Below are 24,821 nucleotides of genomic sequence, written 5' to 3'. Positions count from 1 at the left end.
ATTACAGACATAAATACTCCTGTTTCATTAGCTGTCAGGGTGGCTGGTCTCAAACAATCCCGCTGGTGAAGAAGCCGGATGTGGAGGTCCTGGGCTGGTGTGGTATGCAGTTGAGGCCCGTTTGACGTACTGCAAAACGTTTTAAAACATCGGAGGCAGCTTAGAAATGAACATTCAATACTCTGGCAACAGCTCTGATGGACATTCCTGCAGTCAGCATACCAAATTGCACGCTCCGTCAAAACATTTGGCATTGTGTCAGTGACAAAACTGCACATTTTAGAATGGCCTTTTGTCCCCAGCATAAGGTGCACCTTTGTAATGATCATGCCATTTAATCCGCTTCTTGATATGCCACATCGGTCTGGTGGTTGGATTATCTTGCGAAAGGAGAAATAAGCTTTTTGTGCGTATGGAAAATGTCTGGGATATTTTATTTCAGCTCATGAAACATGGGACCAACACTTTACATGTTTTTTTTCTTCAATCATACTTTCCCCAATGCCACATACACATGGAATAGAAATCCATTAAGTGATGTATAACGTGAGCGTTATCTACAGTTTAGTGTAGTTTTTGTGAAGTAATTATAAAGCACCGAAGTGTTATCGCAATACACATTTTAGAGGAATTATATTGATAAACAAAAGTCATGTTGGTACTAGCCTATAATTTCCACAAAAATGCAATGTTTTAGAGCAGCATTCTAACAGTTGAAGCCAAAATTCATTTACACTTGGTCATACACACAATACCAATGGCTGTAATGTTTCATTTTTTATTTGTCTAGTTTTAAGGCTTACAGCCAAGAACTTCCACGCAACATCAAATGCTCACATTCATACCATGTTTTTACCATGGTAGATTCATTTCTATTCATGGTAGAAATTGCCAAAGTAGAAGATTCATTTAATTCATGAACAGTGCTATCTTGTGCCAGCTGAGCTCAAAGATTTTATACCAGAACTTTGGCCTATTTAGACAGGTTTATATCCAAACACGGGTAAAAGCTAAATCTACAAGAGAAATATCAAACAATATGAATTGAATTTGAACTCAACTGGGTCTTCAATATTGTGACGTGTGAAACTGTAAATGATGCTGAAATATCAAAGCAAAGACTGGCCTTGAATTAGAAAGCCCTCAAGCCTCTTGCATAACCATTTGCCCACCTGCAAATGCTGCTTAGTCTGTTCCATTTCACGCCAGTGACAGTGCTGCAGTCTTAAAGCAGGAATCGAGTCAGTTGACGGGGCAAAGACGTGTGCATGTGACAGTCTGGGTGGAGCTAGGCATTGTCTGTGTGCCATTCGTTAGGCCAGGTTGAAACCTTGATTGTGATCTATGGCTTGGAGAAGCTTGTTTTGGAGCGTCTCCCGGCTGCTGTATTTGGGCAGGTCCAATAGGTTGAAGCAGGTGTGTGCAACGGGCAGGTAGTGTTCTCCGCCTCCCGTGGGTTGGATCACCAGCTTCAGGCTTTTCATGCCCAGGATGGGAATGCGGTCACTTCCTGTGAGAAACACTGAAAATACAATACACATTACTTCAGTGCCAAAAGCATTTAAGCAGTAAATAGCCCCTGCTAGCATGGCATTGTGACATGACAGTGAATGCTTTCAAAGAGAGTGCCTTACAGAGAAAGAGCTTCTTCTTCTCCAAAGAGAGATCATGGAACACCTCCCAGAAGAACTTAATGGTTGGATTTTCAGCCCAATACTCTCCTTTATACTCAGTGCTCTGGTGAAAGAAACAAATTCCATTACTGTACCACTCCAAGACCAATTTATATATCATTCAAGCTAAATGGGGACACCTCTGCACCTTTTCAAGCTCTTTCCAATCGTAGTTGGTGTTGCCAATGACCATGGCCTGCAGTTCGTTGGGCTGGAACAGCTCCAGGACTTTGCCACCACACACTTTGTGGAAGCCTGCGAAAAAGGACTCGAAAAGCGCAGCCACTGATTTATTGAAGATGTAGTCCACGTATGCAGAGACAAACTCAGGCCTGAGGGGGAACGCCATGAAAAATAATATTCAGAAACGAATCAGCAGACACTCAGAGGCTCTCTATATATGTTTAGACACTCAGACGAGACATACGATTAAGCACCATTTTGTTTCAGAACGACACATTTGTTCAAAAACTTTGAATCAAATCAATCCACTTAACATTCAGCCCGACTTTGTCGCTAAGTAGAAGTTCAATTAGAAGAACTTGGAATAGTCTGTAAAAGTACCTGTTTGAGTTGTCAACACAGATATCCATGCCATTTGGAACCAGTTCTAAGACCTCTGTGGCGCCAAAGTTTTCCACTGTAACCTGAAACAAGTTGGACAAATTACATCGACTTCTCCTAGTAAGCCTTGCACACGTCACCCCTTTGCCATCTCTAGACAAGAGATTCAGCTACCTAAAGTACATTGATGTAAAAAAAAATTGAAACCTACGGTGAAGTTCAAGCAGAATGTGTCTTCAACATCATCCTCTGTGTAGTCTAGTAACTGCTGCAGACTCCTGGTTTTCAGTGAAAAAAGGGACAATTGCTCATACTACAGCCCACGGTGCAGTCGGAAAGTATGCAGACTCGTTGACGTTTTCCACATTTTGTTACGTTGATTGTTTTTTCTACTCAATCAACACACAATACCCCATAATGATAAAGCAAAAACAGGTGTGTAGAAATTTTTGCTAATGCATATAAAATAAAAAAAACGGAAATATCACAATTAAATAAGTATTAAGACCCTTTACTCACTACTTTGTTGAAGCACCTTTCACAGCGATTACAGCCTCAAGTCTTCTTGGATATGATGTGACAAACTTGGCACACCTGTATTTGGGGAGTGTCTTCTATTATTCTCTGCAGATCCTCTCAAGCTCTGTCAGGTTGGATTGGGAGCGTCGCGGCACAGCTATTTTCAGGTCACTCCAGAGATGTTCGATCGGGCTCCGGCGGGGGCCACTCAAGGATATTCAAAGACTTGTCCCAAAGCCACTCCTGCGTTGTCTTGGCTGTGTGCTTAGGGTTGTTGTCCTGTTGGAAGGTGAACCTTCACCCCCAGTCTGAGGTCCTGAGCGCTCTGGAGCAGGTTTTCATTAAGGATCTAGCTTTCTCTCGATCCTGACTAGTCTCCCAGTCCCTGCCGTTGAAAAACATCCCCACAGCATGATGCTGCCACCACCATGCTTCACCGTAGGAATGGTTCCAGGTTTCCTCCAGACGTAAAGCTTGGCCTTCAGGCCAAAGAGTTCAATCTTAGTTTCATAAGACCAGAGAATCTTGTTTTTTATGGTCAGAGTCCTTTAGGTGCCTTTTGGAAAACTCTAAGCAGGTTGTAGAAACATCACAAGGATGATCAATGGAAACAGGATGCACCGGAGCTCAATTTTGAGTCTCATAGCAAATGGCCTGAATACTTATGTAAAAAATAAATAAAAAATGTATTTTTATTTATCAATTCTAAAAACCTGTTTTCACTCTGATTATTGGGTATTGTGTGTAGATTGAGAAGGGGAAACATTTATTTAATACATTTTATAATAAGACTAATGTAACAAAATGTGGAAAAAGTCAAGGCGTCTGAATACTTTCCAAAAAGCACTGTACACTTGAGTATACAAAACATTAAGGACACCTGCTCTTTCCATGACATAGAATGACCAGTTGATTCTAGGTGAAAGCTACAATCCCTTATTGAGTCATTTGTTAAATCCACTTCAAAATCAGTGTAGATGAAGGGGAGGAGACCGGGTAAAGAAGGATTTTTAAAGCTTGAGACAATCTAGACAAGGATTGTGAATGTGTGCCACTCAGAGGGTGAATAGGGAAGACAAAATATTTAAAGTGCCTTTAAATAGGGTATGGAAGTAGGTACCAGGGGCACCGGTTTGTGTCAAGAACTGCAACACTGCTGGGTTTTTCCAATTTCCTGTGTATATCAAGAATGGTCGACCACCAAAAGGACATCCGGCCAAACTAACAACTGTGGGATGAAATGCTTTTGACACCTTGTATAGTCCATGCCCTGATGGGGTCCAATTGCAATTCAATACTAATGTTGGGTATTCTCAGTGTATAATTTGGAATAAACTTTGCCAATTTGTCAACCTTCTCATATCCTCTGATGCTCAAGAATCTTCCACAACCATTTATATTTTATTGCACCATGAAAGCAATAAGCAGACCGTGCATCCACATTAGTGCTTAAGGGAACCCCCCAAGGTGCTTGACCCCTAAGCTGACCTCCCCACATCAGGCATCAGCTCCTTAAGATCATCCAACGTGGGGTTCCTCTTCAGCAGCTTCTTGTACAGGGCCACTGGGAAGTGGAGGTCCACGATGGTGAGGTTGTAGATGGCCAGCCCACAGATGACCCCGATGAGGTGGAACAGGTCAATGTCCTCAAACGTCTGAGAGGAACATGGTCCATAGAGTGAGGAAATGCAACCAGGATGGTGTCCAAGCATACCAGTACTTCATATTTTAAACAGAATACCACAACATAAGACTACTGGGAATGCCTTGACAAAGTGTCAACGTAAAGCTAGAGAGTTTTCTGAAAGGGCACAACGCACATTTCACTGGAATGAAACAAGAGTGAAATGTATCAATAGAACAGTGTACCTTGTTTGCAAACCAGATCAGCCTGGACTCCTCGTAGTATCGGAACATGCCGTATTTGGGGTCCAGGAGCTCTCTCATGATGAGAAGGAAGAACTCCTTCCGCACACCCCCTGCATCGACCGCCTCTTCTCCAACAAAGATCACCTGCATTGCAAAAACATAACCATCAACTCCAGCGTACATCTAGGACAGCAGTCTCAACAGTCTGATCTGACAAATTCAGGTCCAGGGTTGTGTTAGGCAACGGAAGAAAACAGGGAGGGGAAAGGAATGTCAGGATAAGATATGCTCATTTTTGTGTTGCTATAGCGTGCCCTAATGAACACAACCCAGGTGTGATGGCAGAGGGTAAACAGGCTAACCTTCAGAGGTTTCTTGTAGTCGACGTTCTTGGACTTCCTGAGGACCTCCATGGTGTCCCCGACGATGTTCTCCCTCCTCACAATGAGGATGAGGCAGGGGTTAACAGACTCCACCACCGGAAGGAACATGGAGCTGAAGTTCTGCCGCTGTGCCTGGTCCACTGCCATCTAATGACACCAGAAACAATTCTAAATCCATTCAACCTCTACAGCGCTTTTCATTATACAGAAAAATCTCAAGGTGCTTGAAAAGCTAAACAAGCAAGCATAAGACAAACAAAAAAAGGAGCTCAACCGTCATGGTGCAACTACAAGATAAATCATGGAAATTGTCACACGATCAATTATTTTGTTCAATGTGTAAAAACAAATGACTCATTCATCCTTACCTGCATTTGAATAACAGCATCAGTTTGAAGCAGGGTGGTCTTTGCCTGGGCATCAAACACGAAGGGGTACTTACAGAGGGTGACCGCACTGTCATGAGCCTAAGGGGACAGAAGCAATAACTTAGGGTAGGATATTAACGACAGCATTTGCAAAAGATGAGATTCCATCGGTTCTCAATAACATTGTGCATTCAGGGATCGTAGTATTGAAGTTGCTCAACTCACCATAGAGTACATCTGCTGTTGAATCCATGTGATGTAGTCGTTTCGGATGTCTATCAGGTCATCCAACTCGTGAATGTAGAATTTGTCGTACTGTATGATATGTCCGGCTCTTTCGTTCACCTAGGAGATCAATAAAAATAAAATAAAAACGGTTAACCCTGAGGCATTTGAAGGAAAAGCAACAATTTTTAAAAATTAAAACAATAAATGTTTCCGTCTATAACTAGGAGTAATGTGAGAAATAATGCTCTTCTACAGTATTGCTTGAATCACGCCATACAGCTCGGCCCCATAGTGTGAATCCGGCGTATGTGATTTGTGTATGAACACTCACAGCGTGCAGGATCTCCAGAAGCTTGAGTGCCGTGTCCAGGAAGCAGGTGAAGACCCTCTGCTCTGAGTGGGGGACTCCCACCTTGTGCATCTTCAGCAGGTAAACCACCACCACCTTATACAGCTCCACAAGCCTCTGGAAGACTGGGGCTTCGAATTGAGACCACCAGTTGCCTGGATCAGTACAGAGCAAAGCAAGAGACGTAAGACAATTTGGATGCAAAAATCGAATAAACTAAGAGGTTTACCTGACCACATAGTAGAATCTATAAAAACACTTTGATTGAAATCAATGTTGAATAATCACTCAAAATACCAAAACCTGCTAATACATCAATTAAATACCCAGACTTAATCTCTCTGAACAGTTTGCTGCTCCATTATGTTCACCGAATATACAGCTGAAGTCGGAGGTTTACATACACTTTGGTTGGAGTCATTAAAACTCATTTTTCAACCACTCCACAAATTTCTTGTTAACAAACTATAGTTTTGTCAAGTCGGTTAGGATATCTACTGTGTGCATGACACAAGTGATTTTCCCAACAATTGTTTACAGATTATTTCACTTATAATTCACTGTAACACAATTCCAGTGGGTCAGAAGTTTACATACACTAAGTTGATTGTGCCTTTAAACAGCTTGAAAAATTCCAGAAAATGATGTCATGGCTTTAGAAGCTTCTGATAGGCTCATTGACATAATTTGAGTCAATTTGAGGTATACCTGTAGATGTATTTCAAGGCCTACCTTCAAAGTGCATCTTTGCTTGACATCATGGGAAAATCAAAAGAAATCAGCCAAGATCTCAGAAAACAAAAATTGTAGACCTCTACAAGTATGGTTTATCCTTGGGAGCAATTTCCAAAAGCCTGAAGGTACCACGTTCATCTGTACAAACAATAGTACGCAAGTATAAACACCATGGGACCACACAGCCGTCATACCGCTCAGGAAGGTGACGCGTTCTGTCTCTTAGAGATGAATGTACTTTGGTGCGAAAAGTGCAAATCAATCCTAGAACAAAGGACCTTGAAGATGCTGGAGGAAACAGGTACAAAAGTATCTATATCCACAGTAAAACGAGTCCTATATCGATATAACATGAAAGGCCGCTCAGCAAAGAAGAAGCCACTGGTCCAAAACAGCCATGAAAAAGCCAGACTACGGTTTGCAGCTGCACATGGGGACAAAGATTGTACTTTTTGGAGAAATGCCCTCTGGTCTGATGAAACAAAAATAGAACTGTTTGGCCATGATAAACATTGTTACATTTGGAGGAAAAAGGGGGAGGCTTGCAAGCCGAGGAACACCATCCCACACCATGATGCTGCACGGGGGTGGCAGCATCATGTTGCGGGGGTGCTTTGCTGCAGGAGGGACTGGTGCACTTCACAAAATAGATGGCATCACGAGGAGGGAAAGTTATGTGGATATATTGAAGCAACATTTCAAGACATCGGTCAGGAAGTTAAAGCTTGGTCGCAAATGGGTCTTCCAAATGGACAATGACCCCAAGCATACTTTCATAGTTGTGGCAAAATGGCTTAAGGACAACAAAGTCCAGGTATTGGAATGGCCATCACAAAGCCCTGACCTCAACCCTATAGAACATTTGTGGGCAGAAATGAAAAAGCGTGTGCGAGCAAGGCCTACAAACCTGACTCCGTTACACCAGCTCTGTGGAAGGCTACCCGAAACATTTGACCCAAGTTAAACAATTTAAAGGCAATGCTACCAAATACTAATTGAGTGTATGTAAACTTCTGACCCACTGGGAATGTGATGAAAGAAATAAAAGCTGAATTATATCATTCTCTCTACTATTATTCTGACATTTCACATTCTTAAAATAAAGTGGTGATTCTAACTGACCTAAAACAGGGAATATTTACAAGGATTAAATGTCAGGAATTGTGAAAAACTGAGTTTAAATGTACAGTCGTGGCCAAAAGTTTTGAATGACAAATATTAATTTTCAAATTCTGCTGCCTCAATTTGTATGATGGACATTTGCATATACTCCAGAATGTTATGAAGAGTGATCAGATGATTTGCCATGCAAATGAACTGAATCCTAAAAAAAACATTTCCAATGCATTTCAGCCGTGCCACAAAAGGACCAGCTGACATGTCAGTGATTCTCTCATTAACACAGGTGTGAGTGTTGACGAGGACAAGGTCTGTCATGCTGATTGAGTTGGAATCATTGTTCTTCCTCTGTCAAACATGATTACCTGCAAGGAAACACGTGCCGTCATTATTGCTTTGCACAAAAAGGGCTTCGCAGGCAAGGATATTGCTACCAGTAAGATTGCACCTAAATCAACCATTTATCAGATCATCAAGGACTTCAAGGAGAGCGGTTCAATTGTTGTGAAAAAGGCTTCAGGGCGCCCAAGAAAGTCCAGCAAGCGCCAGGACCGTCTCCTAAAGTTGATTAAGCTGCGGGATCAGGGCACCACCAGTACAGAGCTTGCTCAGGAATGGCAGCAGGCAAGCTTGTCCGGAGAAGGTGAGCGCTACCATCAGTCCTGTGTCATGCCAACAGTAAAGCATTCAATTTTGCATAAGAACATAGCCATGAATAAAGAATGGTACCAACACATCCTCAGAGAGCAACTTCTCCCAACCACCCAGGAACAGTTTGGTGACGAACAATGCCTTTTCCAGCATGATGGAGCACCTTGCCAGAAGGCAAAAGTGGCTCGGGGAACAAAACATCGATATTTTGGGTCCATGGCCAGGAAACTCCCCAGACCTTAATCCCATTGAGAACTTGTGGTCAGTCCTCAAGAGGCGGGTGGACAAACAAAACCCCACAAATTCTGACAAACTCCAAGCATTGATTATGCAACTATTTATTATTTTTATTTTACCTTTATAGGCAAGTCAGTTAAGAACAAATTCTTATTTTCAATGACGGCCTAGGAACAGTGGGGCAGAACGACCTTGTCAGCTCAGGGATTCGATCTTGCAACCTTTCGGTTACTAGCCCAACGCTCTAACCACTAGGCTGCCATCAGTCAGGATGTGGCCCAGAAGTTAATTGACAGCATGCCAGGGCGGATTGCAGAGGTCTTGAAAAAGGGTCAACACTGCAAATATTGACTCCCTGTATCAACTTAATGTAATTGTCAATAAAAGCCTTTGACACTTATGAAATGCTTGTAATTACACTTCAGTATTCCATAGTAACATCTGACAAAAATATCTAAAGACACTGAGGCAGCAAACTTTGTGGAAATTAATATTTGTGTCATTCTCAAAACATTTGGCCACGACTATATGTAAACTTCCGACCTCAACTGTAGCTACTTACCAAGCACCTTCAGTGGAGCCTCTTTCAGACTGATGAATGCCTTGGCAAAAGGGATGGCCAGAGTCACGTATGTGTTTGGGTCGCTGAAGAGAGGACACTCTGGCAGGGTGAGGTAGAGTCTCAGGGCCTCGATGTCTGGAGGGGAGCTGCTTAGTCTGGGAATCAGGTTCTTTTCCAGACTGGCTGCAATCTGACACATGAGAACACAGTGTCATGTTTAATGCTATAACAATTCATACAGAAGGGTGGCAAACATACATATATTGTAGTTAAGTGGATAACTGTCATTTTAGCCAGCTAGACTTATAATATACCGACTCCCTTTATTTGCACCACTAATTGGAATACCCTACAATGCTAAAGCGTCAACAAATGTCATAACATGAGGATGAATATTTTTTGGTAAACCATACTTCAAAAATCAAATTACTCTCAGCCATGTTCAAGTCACCTGCTGTGCAATTTCTGGATAGTCATGTTGAACGACTCTGTGAAACAAGAGGCGAGCCATGTTCATGTCCACCCCTGAGCATTTACTGCTCGTGTTGTAGTGATCTGGATGGCTACACAAAACAGAGGTTCTCTTCAGTAAAACATGAATCAATGACAATAGAACATAGCAAAAGCTTTAATTCATAGAGTAAATGTTGACACTTCAGAAATCTTCAATGAACATGCAGACTGATCGTCCCGTTTCAGTTGATGGCAGACAGTTGTATCCTCCTTTCCCAAAGTTTTTTTCCTTCTTCAATTTTTTTTATTTTATTATTTCAATACTTTCAGTAACATTTTCAAAGTGAAGTGCAATTGATATTACCTGCCAGCCAGAAAGCTTCCATTGAGGCAACTTGCAGAGGAAAACACAAGATCGATCTCGCTACAAGAAAAAAGTCAAAGAAAAACTGTTCAACACAGGCTCATGCAGATACACAATCTAGCTGGGACCAAAAAAAAGCCACTGTTCATCCATACTATAGCTAATTCTAATTTATGAGCGTATTTTGAGAAGTGAGGATTTTACTTGGAAATCTCTTGTGGGAGTCTTCCGTGTGTATAATGGTTCAGCCATCTCTGAGTGAGATCAGCAGATAAGGTGCATATGTGTCTTCTGGGATCTGGTATTCTGATGTCGTCAGGCACCAGAGGGTTCTAGTAGAATAAATTGTATTAAATTACTTAAAAATTACAAAAAGTAAACCATTTCACTATCATGAACATGTAAATGGTAAGCATTGACATGTTTTCAGCACGTGCAAGTCTTTCTGACATGTTTACAAACTGTATCACCAAAATCCCCAAATAGGATTGGCAACACATCATGTATTAATTTCTCTCATGTAAAATAAAACATTTGTTAGCGCAGAACCTTAGTAATGAGGACTCTTGATAAATTAGGGCTGGTGAGGTATGAAAATGACCTGGGGAGTGTAACAGTGGGCAAAGCTCTGGTCCCCTCCAGCATAGATCCTCTTAACACAGCAGCCCTGCTCCATGTCTGGAATATAAAGTTATGATCAGTCTTCTGAATCAAAGATTCAAAGCAGATGCAGAAACTTGAAGTGTTTACCTGTGGAACCCGTCTGAGGGGGCCTGCACTAACCTGCGATTGTGGGCGTCGGGCCATTGTAGGCCACCCAGGGGCCTTTGACTGGGGCAGGGCTGTTCCTGTTGGATGTGGAGCGTGTACCGAGCTGCCCGTTCCCTCCCAGCCCAAATGAATCCATCTTTCCAGAGGAGGGGATGAAGGCCAGAGTGTGCTGTCTTGAAAGGACATACAAAATGTCACAAATGTTTCTCAAGACACCATGTGTTCTATGATGTTAGTGTTTTAGGAACTTTGAAATGTCAGCCCAAATACTTGTCTCCCCCAGATACCATAGGTTTCAGATGCATGCATTTCCCCTCACGCTACACATGATTTTCAAAATCTTTCTGGAGACTATGGACTTGGTGAATCTGCTTTGTGTATTCTAAAACAGACCAGTGCCACATTTGAAAGCAGAGACAGCGCAGCAGACAGTGTGCTGTACCTTCCACAGGATATCTGTGTGACTACATTTCCCATGAGCTCAAACACCTTCCTGGGGTTGATCTCATGGTTTGTAGTGTTATGTCCAAGCTGGCCATACCCTCCTGCTCCAAATGTAAACACACCTCCTTCCTATGAAAGAAACAAAACAAAATCTTAAGGAGGTGAAAGGGGTTTCAGAATGTACACTAAACAAAAATATAAATGCAACATGTAATGTGTTTGTCTCATGTTTAATGAGCTGAAATAAAAGATACCAGAAATGTTCCACACACACAAAGCAGGTGTGGCATATCAAGAAGCTGATTAAAACAGCATGATCATTACACAGGTGCACCTTTTGTGGGGACAATCAAAGCCCACTGAAATGTGCAGTTGTCACAACACCACAGATGTCTCAAGTTGAAGGAGTGGGCAATTGGCATGCTGACTGCAGGAGTGTCCACCAGAGCTGTTGCCAAAGAATTAAATGTTCATTTATCTACCATAAGCCGCAGTATTTGGCAGTATGTCCAACTGGCCTCACAATTGCAGACCATGCGTATGGCGTCTTGTGGGCGAGCGGTTTGCTAATGTCAACTTTGTGAACCGAGTGTCCCGTGGTGGCGGTGGGGTTAATGTATGGGCAGGCATAACACAATTGCATTTTATTTATGGCAATTTGAATGCAGATATACTGTGACGAGATCCTGAGGCCCATTTTCGTGCCATCCATCTGCCACCATCACCTCAGGTTTCAGCATAATGATGCACGACCCCATGTCGCAAGAATCTGTACACAATTCCTGGAAGCTGAAAATTACCCAGTTCTTCCATGGCCTGCATACTCAGATGTTATCCATTGAGTATGTTTGGGATGCTGTGGATCGACATGTTCACGACAGTGTTCCAGTTTCCACGAATATCCAGCAACTTCGCACAGCCATTAAAGAGTGGGACAACATTCCACAATCAACACCCTGATCACATTATGTGAAGGAGAGGGGTCGCGCTGCATGAGACAAATAGTGGTCACACAAGATACTGACTGGTGTTCTGATCCACGCCCCTAGCTTTTCTTTAAGGTACACTACATGACCAAAAGTATGTGGACACCTGCTCGTCGAGCATCTCATTCCAAAAACATGGGAATTCATATGGTGTTGTTCACCCCTTTGCTACTATAACAGCCTCCACTCTTTTGGGAAGGCTTTCCACTAGAGGCTGGAAGATTGCTGCAGGGGCTTGCTTCCATTCAGCCACTAGCATTAGTGAGGTTGGGTACTGATGTTGGGCAATTAGGCCTGGTTCGGAGTCAGCATTCCAATTCATCCCAAAGGTGTTCGATGGGATAAAGCTCAGAACTCTGTGCAGGCCAGTCAAGTTCTTCCACACCGATCTCGACAGACCATTACTGTATGGACCTTGCTTTGTGCACGGAGGCATTGTCATACTGAAACAGGAAAGAGCCTTCCCCAAACTGTTGCCAAAAAGTTGGAAGCACAGAATCGTCTAGAATGTCATTGTATGCTGTAGCGTTAAGATTTCCCTTTATTTGAACTAAGGGGCCTAGCCTGAACAATTATTGCTCCTAAACCAAACTTTAGTTGGCACTATGCAGTTGGGCAGGTAGCGTTCTCCTAGCATCTGCAAAAAACAGATTCGTCCGTCGGACTGCCAGATAGTGAAGCGTGATTCATCACTCCAGAGAACGCGAGAATGTGTGTGGCTGCTCAGTCATGGAAACACATTTCATGAAGCTCCTGATGAACAGTTATTGTGCTCACGTTGCTTCCAGAGGCAGTTTTGAACTCGGTAGTGTGTGTTGCAACCGAGGAAGACGTTTTTTAGGCGCTACGCACTTCAGCTGACCCGTTCTGTGAGCTTGTATGAGCTACCACTTCACGGCTGAGCCGTTGTTGCTCCTAGACGTTTCCACTTCACAATACAGCCCTTACAGTTGACCGGGGAAGCTCTAGCAGGGCAGAAATTTGACAAACTGACTTATTGGACAGGTGGCATCCTATGATGGTGCCACGTTGAAAGTCAGAGCTCTTCAGTAAAGCCATTCTACTGCCAATGTTTGTCTATGGAAATTGCATGAATGTGTGCTCGATTTTAAATACCTGTCAGCAACAGGTGTGGCTGAAATAGCTGAATTCACTCATTTGAAGGGGTGTCCACATCCTTTGGATAGATAGTGTATCTGTGACCAACAGATGCATATCTGTATTCCCAGTCATGTGAAATCCATAGATTAGGGCCTAATGAATTTATTTCAATTGACTGATCTACTTATATGAACTCTCTCAGTAAAAACTTTGAAATTGCTGCATGTTGCATTTATATTTTTGTTCAGTAGGAATGAAATAACAATGCACAGTGCCTTCAGAAAGTATTCATACCCCTCTACTTATTCCACATTTTGTTGTGTTACAGCCTGATTTCAAAAGGGATTATCTTTTTTTCCCCTTCCCCCTCACCCATTGACACACAATACCCCATAATGACAAAGTGAAAATATGTTAGATATTTTTGGCTAGTTAATGAAAATTAAAAGACAGAAATATCTAATTTACATAAGTATTCACACTCGAGTCAACCTTTGTCGGCGATTACAGGTTTGAGTCGTCTTGTGTATGTCTATCAGCTTTGCACATCTGGATTTGGGGGTTCTCCCATTCTTCCTTACAGAGCTTGAGAAAATCTGCTAAATTAGATGGGGAGCGACAGTGAACAGCCATCTTCAAGTCTTCCCACAGATTTAATGGGATTCAAGTCTGGGCTTTGGCTGGGCCACTCAGAGACACTTGTTCTAAAGCCATTTCAGTGTTGCTTGGGGTCATTGTCCTGTTGGAACAATCTTTGCCCCAGTCGAAGGTCGTTTGCACTCTGAAGCAGGTTCTCATCAAGGACTTGCCTATATTTGGCTCCATTCATTGTTCCCTCTATCCTTACCAGTCTCCCAGTCTTGCCACTGAAAAGCATCCTCATAGCATGATGCTGCCACCACCATGCTTCACGGTAGGGCTGGTGTTAGACGGGTGATGAGCTGTGTCTGGTTTTCTCCAGACATAGTGTTTTGTATTCAGACTAAAGAGTTATATTTTTGTCTAATCAGACCACAGAATATTTTGCCTTATGAGCTCAGTCTTTCACGTGCCTTTTTGCAAACTCCAGGCGTGCAGTCATGTGCCTTTTTCTAAGGAGTGGCTTCCGTCTGGCCACTCTCCTAGAAAGCCCAGATTGGTGAAGTGCTGTAAAGACTTGTTTTACTGGCAGGTTCTCCCATCCCAACCAAGGAACTCCATAGTTCTGTCAGAGTTGTCATTGGGTTATTGGTCACCTCCAGGGAGAGTCTTGGTATTTCCAAATTTTTTTTCCATTTCCTAATCAACACTAGAAATTGTTTAATATCCTTCCCCAGATATACACTGAACAAAACATTGGGAACACCTGCTCTTTCCATGACAGACTGACCAGGTAAAAGCTATAATCCCTTCTCACTTGTTAAATCCACTTCAAATCAGAGATGAAGGGAAGGACACAGGTTAAAGTATTTATAAACCTTCAGACGATTGAGCCATGGATTGTGTATGAGTGTCATTCAGAGGGTGAATGGGAAAGACAAAAGATTGAAGTGCCTTTGAATGGGGTTTAGTAGTAGGTGCCAGACGCACTGGTTTGAGTGTGTCTAGAACTGCAAAGCTGCTGGGTGGACTCCAACCAAGTTGTAGTGCCATCTCAAGGATGATCAAAGGAAATTGAATGCACATTAGCTCAATTTGGAGTGTCATAGCAAAGCAGTGTGAAAACTTACAGTAAAAGTCCAAAGTTTGGACACACCTACTCATTCAAGTGTTTTTATTTTTACATTGTAGAATAATAGTGAAGACATCAAAACTTTGAAATAACACATATGGAATCATGTAGTAACCTTAAAAAAAATCTATATATATTTGAGATTTTACATTCTTCAAAGTAGCCACCCTTTGCTTTGATGACAGCTTTGCACACTCCTGGCATTCTCTCAGCCAACTTCATCTGGAATGCTTCTCCAACAGTCTTGAAGGAGTTCCGACATATGCCGAGCACTTGTTGGCTGCTTTTCCTTCACTCCGCGGCCCAACTCATCTCAATTGGGTTGAGGTCAGATGATTGTAGAGGCCAGGTCATCTGATGCAGCACTTCATCACTCTCCGTCTTGGTCAAATAGCCCTTACACAGCCTGGAGGTGTGTTGGGTCATTGTCCTGTTAAAAAACAAATTATAGTCCCACTAAGCGCAAACCAGATGGGATGGCGTATCGCTGTGGTAGCCATGATGGTTAAGTGTGCCTTGAATCCTAAATAAATCACTGACAGTGTCACCAGCAAAGCACCCCCACACCATCACACCTCCTCTTCCATGCTTCACGGTGGGAACCACATGTGGAGATAACCCGTTCACCTACTCTGCGTCTCACAAAGACATGGTGGTTGGAACCAAAAATCTCTAATTTGGACTCAGACCAAAGGACAGGTTTCCACTGGTCTAATGTCCATTGCTCGTGTTTCTAAGTCTCTTCTTTTTGGTGTCCTTTAGTAGTGGTTTCTTTGCAGCAATTCAACCATGAAGGCATGATTCACGCAGTCTCCTTTGAATAGTTGATGTTGAGATGGGTCTTCTACTTGAACTCTGTGAAGCATTTATTTGGGCTGCAATTTCTGAGCCTGGTAACTAATGAACGTATCCTCTGCAGCAGTTAACTCTGCGTCTTCCTTTCCTGTGGCAGCCCTCACGAGAGCCAGTTTCATCATAGCACTTGATGATTTTTGCAACTGCACTTGAAGAAACGTTTAAAGTTATTGAAATGTTCTGGATTCACGGCCCTTCATGTCTCAAAGTAATGATGGGATGTCATTTCTCGTTGCTTATTTGAGCTGTTCTTGCCATAGCCCTATTAAAAAGTAAAAGACCAAGTCCATACTATCTTCTGTATACCACCCCTAGTAACAACACAACTGATTGGCTCAAACGCATTAAGGAAAGAAATTCGACAAATTAATTTCTAAGGCTTGTTAATTGAAATACATTACAGGTGGCTACCTCGAATCTGGTTGAGAGAATGCCAAGAGTGTGCAAAACTGTCATCAAGGCACAGGGTGGCTACTTTGAAGAATCTCCATACGTGTTATTTCATAGTTCTGATGTCTTCACTATTATTCTACAATGTAGAAAATAGTACAAATAACTAAAAACCCTGAAATGAGTAGGTGTCCAAACTTTTGACTGGTTCATTTTCAATAAATATGCAAAACTTTCTAAAACATGTTTTCACTTTGTCATTATGGGGTAGTGTGTCTAGATGGGTGTGAGAGAAGAAAAAAAATGATCATCCATTTTGAATTCAGGCTGTAACAAATCATTTTGAATAAGTCAAGGGGTATGAATACTTTCTGAAGACACTAAGTGTAGTTATACTTAGAGTACACTACTACATACAGCTATTACCTCACTGTGTAAGAGGAAGTTACCTTTGTAAGTGCGGCAGTGTGGTCCTCCCCACAGCAGATGTAGATAACCCTCTGTGACCTGAGGGACTTGAGCTGGGCTGGATAATACCGATCTGAAATATTATTTGGTTTCATGTTATATCTTCTGGCTTCTTTTCAAAACAGATTAACAGTGAGTCACAGGAAAGTTGCTTAGTCAGTCTTACCATTGTTGTCATTGAGGCCGAGTTGCCCAAACTTGTTGCGCCCCCAGCCAAAGACGGCCCCTGAGAATGTGAGGGCAAAGCTGTGAGCACCCCCTGCTGAGATCTGGATGAAGGGAATCCCCTGTAAAGACTGGATGACTTGGGGAGTAGAGATGCCTTGTCCAGCTACTCCCAGCCCTAGTTGTCCGTATCGGTTTTGTCCCCATGAATAGACTTGGCCTCCTAAACAAGGGAACACATTTGAAGTATTTAATATAAGATGGGAAACCTAATCAAGCAAATCGTTCAGAAAATTCCCTGTTTAAGTCCAATCAAACCAGACAGAAAGTGAATGCATTCTTTTCTGGCGAGCTCCGATTGGCTATTGCTGATCGTCCAAACTTGTCATTGTACATCTCACACTGCAGATTTTGTGCCGATAAAATGAAACATTTGAAAATATTGGGGCGTCTGGGACTGCTCAAAGATGAGATCGGTAGCCCACGGATTGCGTCTCTGACACGCTCACATTAAACAAGCGTCGGTGAAGGCCACATGCCACGAGTAGGCAACAACATTGGGATTTTGTCTCTGATCTCAAAAACTTGTCTGGGACTGCTAAATTGGGGCCAAATTTGTATAGTGTACACTCGGTTTAAGGAAAAGCAAGAAGAGGATAGGGTTTGATTTAATCTTTCCATCCTCATTCATGCCTTACTGATCAAATCTTATTAGTAACATGCGCCGAATACAACAGGTGTAGGTAGACCTTACAGTGAAATACTTACTTACGAGGCCCTAACCGACAGTGAGGTTTCAAAGAATACGGATAAGCGATAAAAGTAACAAGTAATTAAAGAGCAGCAATAAAAAAGAGCAATATATGTAGGGGGGGTGCCGGTACAGAGTCAATGTATGGGGGCGCCGGTTAGTTGAGGTAGCATGTACAGTTGAAGTTGGAAGTTTACATACACCTTAGCCAAATACATTTAAACTCAGTTTGACAATTCCTGACATTTAATCCTAGTAAAAATTCTGCATCTTTGGTCAGTTAGGATCACCACTTTATTTTAAGAATGTGAAATGTCAGAATAATAGTAGAGAGAATTATTTATTTCAGCTTTTATTTCTTTCATCACATTCCCAGTGGCTCAGAGGTTTACATACACTCAATAAGTATTTGGTAGCATTGCCTTTAAATTGTTTAACTTGGGTCAAATGTATCGGTTAGCCTTTCACAAGCTTCCCACAATAAGTGGGTGAATTTTGGTCCATTCTTCCTGACAGAGCTCGTGTAACAGAGTCAGGTTTGTAGGGCTCCTTGCTCGCACACGCTTTTTCAGTTCTGCCAACACATTTTCTATGGGATTGAGGTCAGGGCTTTGTGATGGCCATTCCAATACCTGGACTTCGTTGTCCTTAAGCCATTTTGCCACAACTTTGGAAGAATGCTTGGGGTCATTGTCCATTTGGAAGATCCATTTGCGACCAAGCTTGAACTTCCTGACTGATGTCTTGAGATGTTGCTTCAATATATACACAATTTTCCTACCTCACGATGCCATCTAATTTGTGAAGTGCACCAGTCCCTCCTGCAGCAAAGCACCCCCACAACATAATGCTGCCACCCCCATGCTTCACGGTTGGGATGGTATCCTTCAGCTTGCAAGCCTCCCCATTTTTCCTCCAAACATAACGATGGTCATTATGGCCAAACAGTTCTATTTTTGTTTCATCAGACCAGAGGACATTTCTCCAAAAAGTACGATCTTTGTCCCCATGTGCAGTTGCAAACCGTAGTCTGGCTTTTTTATGGCGGTTTTGGAGCAGTGGCTTCTTTCTTGCTGCGCTGCCTTTCAGGTTATATCGATATAGGACTTGTTTTACTGTGGATATAGATACTTTTGTACCTTTGCTTGCTTTTGTTCCTTTGGTGTTGTTCTGTGATTGATTTGCACTTTTCGCACCAAAGTACGATCATCTCTAGGAGACAGAACACGTCGTCTTTGACCTGAGCGTTCTGACGGCTGTGTGGTCCCATGGAGTATATATTTGCGTACTATTGTTTGTGCAGATGAACGAGGTACCTTCAGGCGTTTTGAAATTGCTCCCAAGGATGAAACCGACTTGTGGAGGTCTACACATTTTTTGTTTTTGAGGTCTTGGCTGATTTATTTTGATTTTCCCATGACGTCAAGCAAAGAGGAACAGAGTTTGAAGGTAGGCCTTGAAATACATACACAGGTACACCTCCAATTGACTCAAATGATGTCAATTAGCATTTCAGAAGCTTCTAAAGCCATGACATCATTTTCTGGAATTTTCCAAGCTGTTTAAAGGCACAGTCAACTTAGTGCATGTAAACTGACCCACTGGAATTGTGATACAGTGAATTATAAGTGAAATAATCTGTTTGTAAACAATTGTTGGAAAAATTACTTGTGTCATGCACAAAGTAGATTTCCTAACAGACTTGCCAAATCCATAGTTTGTTAACAAGAAATTTGTGGAGTGGTTGAAAAACGAGTTTTAATGACTCCAACCTAAGTGTATGTAAACTTCCGACTTCAACTGTAAGTGCTACGGGTCGGTAGTCATTTAGGCAGGTTACCTTTGTGTTCTTGGGCACAGGCACTATGGTGGTCTGCTTAAAACATGTTGGTATTACAGACTTGGACAGGGAGAGGTTGAAAGTGCCTTGTGAATGTTGACCTGTCTAAAGGTCTTACTCAAATCGGCTGCGGAGAGTGTGATCACAGTCTTCCGGTACAGCTGGTGCTCTCATGCACGTTTCAGTGTTATTTGCCTCGAAGTGAGCATAGAAGTAGTTTAGCTCGTCCGGTAGGCTCGTATCACTGGGCAGCTCTCGGCCGTGCTTCCCTTCGTATAATGGTTTGCAGGCCCTGCCACATCCGACGAGCGTCAGAGCCGGTGTAGTACGACTCGATCTTAGTCCTGTATTGACGGTTCGTCGGAGAGCAAAGCGGGATTTCTTATAAGCTTCCGGGTTAGAGTCCCACTCCTTGAAAGAGGCAGCTTTCTGCCACTTTCAGATGTCACTAAACTGAAATATAAAGCATGAATGAAGCAACATTTTATTTATCTATCCACATGTATTGAACAAACTCACCATAATGAGTGTATTGAATCGTGTTAAGTAAACGTTTCAGAGAATTTCCCACAATTATCTTTAGGCTGAGTTTTGCTGAAAACCGTCAAAGGATAGTCCTGTGCATCCTTGGCAAAGGGAAGTAGGTAAGGACTGATAGAGCGTCCTTTCATTTTTCCTTGCTACCCGTCAAACTTCCAAGTCAACAAAGGCATTAAGAACTTTCCTTTGCCTTAAAGGACTATTCGAATGTCCCCTTACCTCTAGACAGAGCATGGGAGTGCCGATATCCACAGGCTACCTGAGCAATTTCTACATCTGATAAACTCTTGATGTTTCTGAGGGGGGGGGGGAAAAAAGTCCATTAAAGTAAAGTAATCATTATGCTGTTGTGAAATATATCTATACTACATGTCAGGCACATGAATCACTTATTTTAATTTTTAAAATACCAACATGCAAAGAGTATCGGTACAAATGGGGTCATGTTCATACACGTTGAGTTGTACACATATCATTTATGAACAGGATTATGCTTGAACTTCCCGAGGACTTTAAAGTATTATTTTATTCACCTGGGCACACGTACACATTCTTCGAAGTTTGCAAGGCCCAGCTGTCCATCTGTGGCCAAGCCCCATGCAAACACTTGTCCTTTGTCATTCAGTGCGAGAGTATGGGCCTCCCCACATGACACTGCCACAATGTTCTGTGCATCTAGTGCCACAACCTGCTCTAAGGGGAACACAAAGCATTTAACATGTTTAACACATTGATTTACCACACCACAGTTAATCTAAAGATAGTTTTCAACCAAATACGGTGTTAGACTGACCCATTTTGGTGCATGCAACACTTACCTGGTTTCTTTCGAGACTTCTCGTGCCCCAGCTGCCCAATGTCATTGCAGCCACAGGTGTACACAGTCCCGTCTCCCAGTAGAAATGTGGTGTGCCGTCGGCCACATCCGATATCACACACCTGCTTCCCATGAAAGAAATCACATTTCCGGGGCTCCACCACAATCTCCTCATCGATCCCGCCCAAACCTAGCTGACCGAAGGAAGCATTTCCCCAACACAGCATTGCCACCGCCCCCCCTCTAGCCCCACTCCTGGTGTGGACCAGGTCAACAGGATTACAGTCCCTGTGAAAGGATGAGAGAAATAGCGTCAAATAAAGTCAAATAGAGTCAAATAAATTACATGACGAGGTCTGTTACGGAGCACAAAATTGTCAACATCCAGAAATACATACGTTGTGGCAAAGAAGTCCTGATATCAAGTTGTGTACACCACTTGGGCCATCTGTGACTGGGGAATCTGTGATGGAAAGCACCAGAAACAGACTGAAATAGTCTTGTAAATACTGTCACATTACACAACAGATTGAATGACCACAGAACAGCATTCCAGAGTACGATGTCTGTGTGACATCATCCTGTGCAGTGCCCTAAATTAACTCTTGAATCATGACAGTGAGGATACCTCCATTTTTTTTCTGGGGTTGATTAATACCCTACTGATCCTATAATTCACTCACTTCTGTAACGGCCCGCATTTAGGCTTCTTAAGCAGAAGAATGAATGCCCCACCCTTTGCTGATAAGGAATGTTTAAAGCACTATTTTAGTGATCTGATGAAGTATTTTTATGAGCGAAGATGTCTCATTGTTAATTTATATGAATGTGTGATGTTTATCTAGTGCTGTATATGATTTATATGAATATAAAAGGCCTCACAATGCTGGAGGTGTGCGGTTATTCTCAAAAATGTGCTTAGTATCCCCTAGAAAGGCCTGGAACATCTTTACTGCGGTGCAGTTCAGATTCTTATCTCACGTGTTGATAGACACCAGTTAAAATGTCACTGAAGTGTCAGTTGTGTCTGTTGTTTTCACAAGTATAAGTCCAGGTCTATCTACTTGCTAAATGACTTCATGGCATTGCAAGTGTGATAGCCTGGAATCTTCTCTGACAGAGTAGCTAGCTAGCCACTATAATTAGAATGCCTCTGTCAGGTGTGCGTGTTGAGTGTCTCATCATGGGTCTCATCAACATAATCCAAAAATGGGTGCGGTAAGTGGTTTACCCCATTAGATCAAGGGGATGAATTAATTACACATATATATATTTTTCATTAACAGGGCCCTACACCCTCACACATAACATGCACATATATTTATACAGACTACACACCCACTCACATACAAGCTGCTGCTACTCTGTTTATACTATATCCTGTTGCCTAGTCACCTTACCCCTATACATATCTACCGCCATCACTCCAGTATCCCTGCACATTTTAAATATTGTATTGGAACTGACCCTGTACTTTGCGGAATGGCTTGTTTAATAATAATATTTCAAATTGTTTTGTTCCCCTGACACTTGCCCTAGAATATTTGTATAATTCCATGTTGTTGTAGAAGCAGATGTCTTAATGTCACATGCACAAGTAACGTTACAGTGAAATGCCTTTCTTGCAAACTCAACCCAATAATCAATAACGATGTAATACTTACTTACTTATTGAGTTCTAGTATTACATCTTTATTGATTATTGGGTTGAGTTCGCAATAAAGGCATTTCACTGTAACGTTACTTGTGCATGTGACATTAAGACATCTGCTTCTACAACAACATGGAATTATACAAATATTCTAGGGCAAGTGTCAGGGGAACAAAACAATTTGAAATATTATTATTAAACAAACCATTCCGCAAAGTACAGAGGTAACTTACCATCTAAAAAGGGAACATTATGATGCCTCCAATTATAAGGGCTGTACTATTATTTCACGACACAAGTCAGCTAGTTAGTTAACATTTTTAGCTAGTTAACGTTAGCTAGCCATCTAGCTACAGCGATCCACCGTTCAGTTGTCCGCGTGCAGCACGGCAGTGCCTGCGTTCTAACTGGCTGTTAATCAAGACAGACCTTCACAGGTAAGTTATATGGCTAACTAGCAGTTAACCCACACTAGCTGCCTAAATAGCTAAATATGGACAAACCCCGCCTATGTGCCGCAAATGGATTCAGCTTACCTGTTGCTAGCCAATGCAATGGTGGCAAACGATGGCACGCACGAAAGGTCTGAAATGTTTTTCTTGTATTAGCAAAATTTCGATGACCAGACTTGCTCGGAAGGTGTAAAATGTAGATAGTCATTGAGTTCAGGCAACTGCTGGCGCCACATACCAAAATCGTTTGCTATGCACTGTCATATTAATGACTGTAGCTTTATATGCCGTGTCATACACACAGAAGAAAAGCACTCGAACATACGGTAATCAAAGACTGTAATGTTCTAGAGTTTTTAGAAACTGGATGTGACGACAAAGCCACCCTCTTCTTCTTCTCTGGTATAATGATGTGCGTTCCGCCACCTAATGTGCGGGTGGATGACAAAGATCCCAAAAAGAACAAATTAATGCAGCGTAAAAAATATCCATACAAACGATCAAAAATATATTTTAACTAAACAAAATCAACCTTCTTTTCTGTTAAAATCCAAAATTCGAATCAGATCCCTAGACAGGCTCAGAAGGATCCTGTGAGGGCGGGACGTTTTCTGGCGACAGTAGACCTTGCAGTGAAAAGGTCTTGGAGCCCCAAAAACGTATCGGCTGCAGATATAGTGATACCAACTTCTTGGAATCCTCGACACATGTGCAGTACAATTAATAACTGTGGCTATCAATGCTACAAAATCCACCTTCTTCACAATGAGCATATCCGTCTTGACCCTCTTGACTCGCTTCACCACCTCCACATAGGGAATCTGCTGTGCAGCCCTGATCTTTGACACCTCAACCTCTTTCACCCTAACAGGGCACTCAAGGAAGTCCGGAGTATGATCCCCACCACAGTTGCAACATTTTCCATTCACAGTATATTCAATAACATAATTCTTCCATCTGCAAACATTTGACACGTGGCCATATCTTTTGCAATTCCCAGAGTGTAATTGTTTGGACACAAATGCTCTCACCGCATACCTCACGTATCCAAGCTTCACATGTGCAGGTTGTCTCCTCAACCAGCAATAGTATCGATAGGCTTTTCTCCTTCTTTCCATTTACCATACTGGTCAGGTGACATGCACTGATCACTCCTGGGATTTTCTGAATAAGGTAGTCGTCATCTAACGACACTCCAGACATACTGTAACTCCTTTGGCAGCTGCCCTTCTTCGAAGATCAATACAGGTTACTTCCGATGCGGTGAATTTTGCCAGATCCATTGCACGCATCTTCTGTTTTTCATCTACACAATTAATCAGAACAAGGCCGCTTCTAGTCACCATGATTGAATCCACCTTTCCCACTGCTCTCTTCACAGTCCTTGATAGTACAAATGTATCTCCCAAATTAACCTCCTTGTCCACCTTGACATTGATCCATTAGCTGGTCTAAGGTCTGTTCTTCTTCTTTAGGATTATTCAGCATTTAAAAAAATAATGTTGACAGTAACATCTGTTACCTCTAATAACTCTGTTGTCGTATCCACAATAATAGTCAACCTGTCATTTCTGCTTTCCACAATCCGAGTCGTGTTAATAACCTTTCCAATGGCAGCTACGACGTCCATTTTATTTACTATCAAAGCGTCCTTTGACACAGCATGATTTCTGAACAGACCTGGAAACCATGTCAGGACTAGCAGAAGCACCAGTTCTGACAGTAGGACCTCTTACTACGGGAGCAGTCATAGTAGCTCCATCAGTCCACTGAGTAGTGACAGCGATCTGTCCTACAGCCTCTGC

The 24,821-nt window shown here is 42.3% G+C and overlaps 1 protein-coding gene across 2 annotated transcripts; it reads right to left on the bottom strand.

Moving 5' to 3' along the window:
* Positions 1-407: 407 nt before the first annotated feature.
* Positions 408-23,392, bottom strand: herc4 (HECT and RLD domain containing E3 ubiquitin protein ligase 4). Of its 2 annotated transcripts, none has more exons than XM_021607008.2 (25): positions 23,101-23,392; positions 21,312-21,376; positions 20,915-21,201; positions 20,630-20,789; positions 20,316-20,392; positions 16,967-17,188; positions 16,782-16,873; positions 11,288-11,418; positions 10,858-11,018; positions 10,676-10,752; positions 10,279-10,406; positions 10,075-10,134; positions 9,709-9,820; positions 9,258-9,447; positions 5,936-6,108; positions 5,602-5,721; positions 5,377-5,475; positions 4,988-5,155; positions 4,626-4,769; positions 4,245-4,411; positions 2,449-2,515; positions 2,238-2,320; positions 1,822-2,005; positions 1,635-1,737; positions 408-1,522 (listed from the first exon to the last, which is right to left on the bottom strand). In XM_021607008.2, exons 3-25 carry the CDS (start codon positions 21,138-21,140, stop codon positions 1,314-1,316), a joined length of 3,153 nt encoding a protein of 1,050 aa, XP_021462683.2. In that variant the 5' UTR covers positions 21,141-21,201; positions 21,312-21,376; positions 23,101-23,392; the 3' UTR covers positions 408-1,313. The 2 variants fall into 2 exon arrangements, with proteins under 2 accessions (XP_021462683.2, XP_021462690.2); XM_021607015.2 differs by lacking the exon at positions 23,101-23,392 and adding an exon at positions 22,798-22,987.
* Between the last annotated feature and the right edge of the window lie 1,429 nt (positions 23,393-24,821).

This window comes from Oncorhynchus mykiss, chromosome 1, assembly GCF_013265735.2.
Source record: "Oncorhynchus mykiss isolate Arlee chromosome 1, USDA_OmykA_1.1, whole genome shotgun sequence".
Lineage (NCBI taxonomy): Eukaryota > Metazoa > Chordata > Actinopteri > Salmoniformes > Salmonidae > Oncorhynchus > Oncorhynchus mykiss.
The sequence above is the reverse complement of the archived record's forward strand: the minus strand, read 5'-3'. Positions and strand labels throughout refer to the sequence as shown.

Bases quoted from the DNA above. Each gene is read 5' to 3' on its own strand.
- herc4 (XM_021607008.2), bottom strand. From the start codon at position 21,140: ATGCTGTGTTGGGGAAATGCTTCCTTCGGTCAGCTAGGTTTGGGCGGG. The intron at 5,476-5,601 runs GTGAGTTGAGCA...CTGTCCCCTTAG, and splicing joins AACAGCAGATGTACTCTATG to GCTCATGACAGTGCGGTCAC. The intron at 2,006-2,237 runs GTACTTTTACAG...GTTCCCCCTCAG, and splicing joins TGTGTTGACAACTCAAACAG to GCCTGAGTTTGTCTCTGCAT.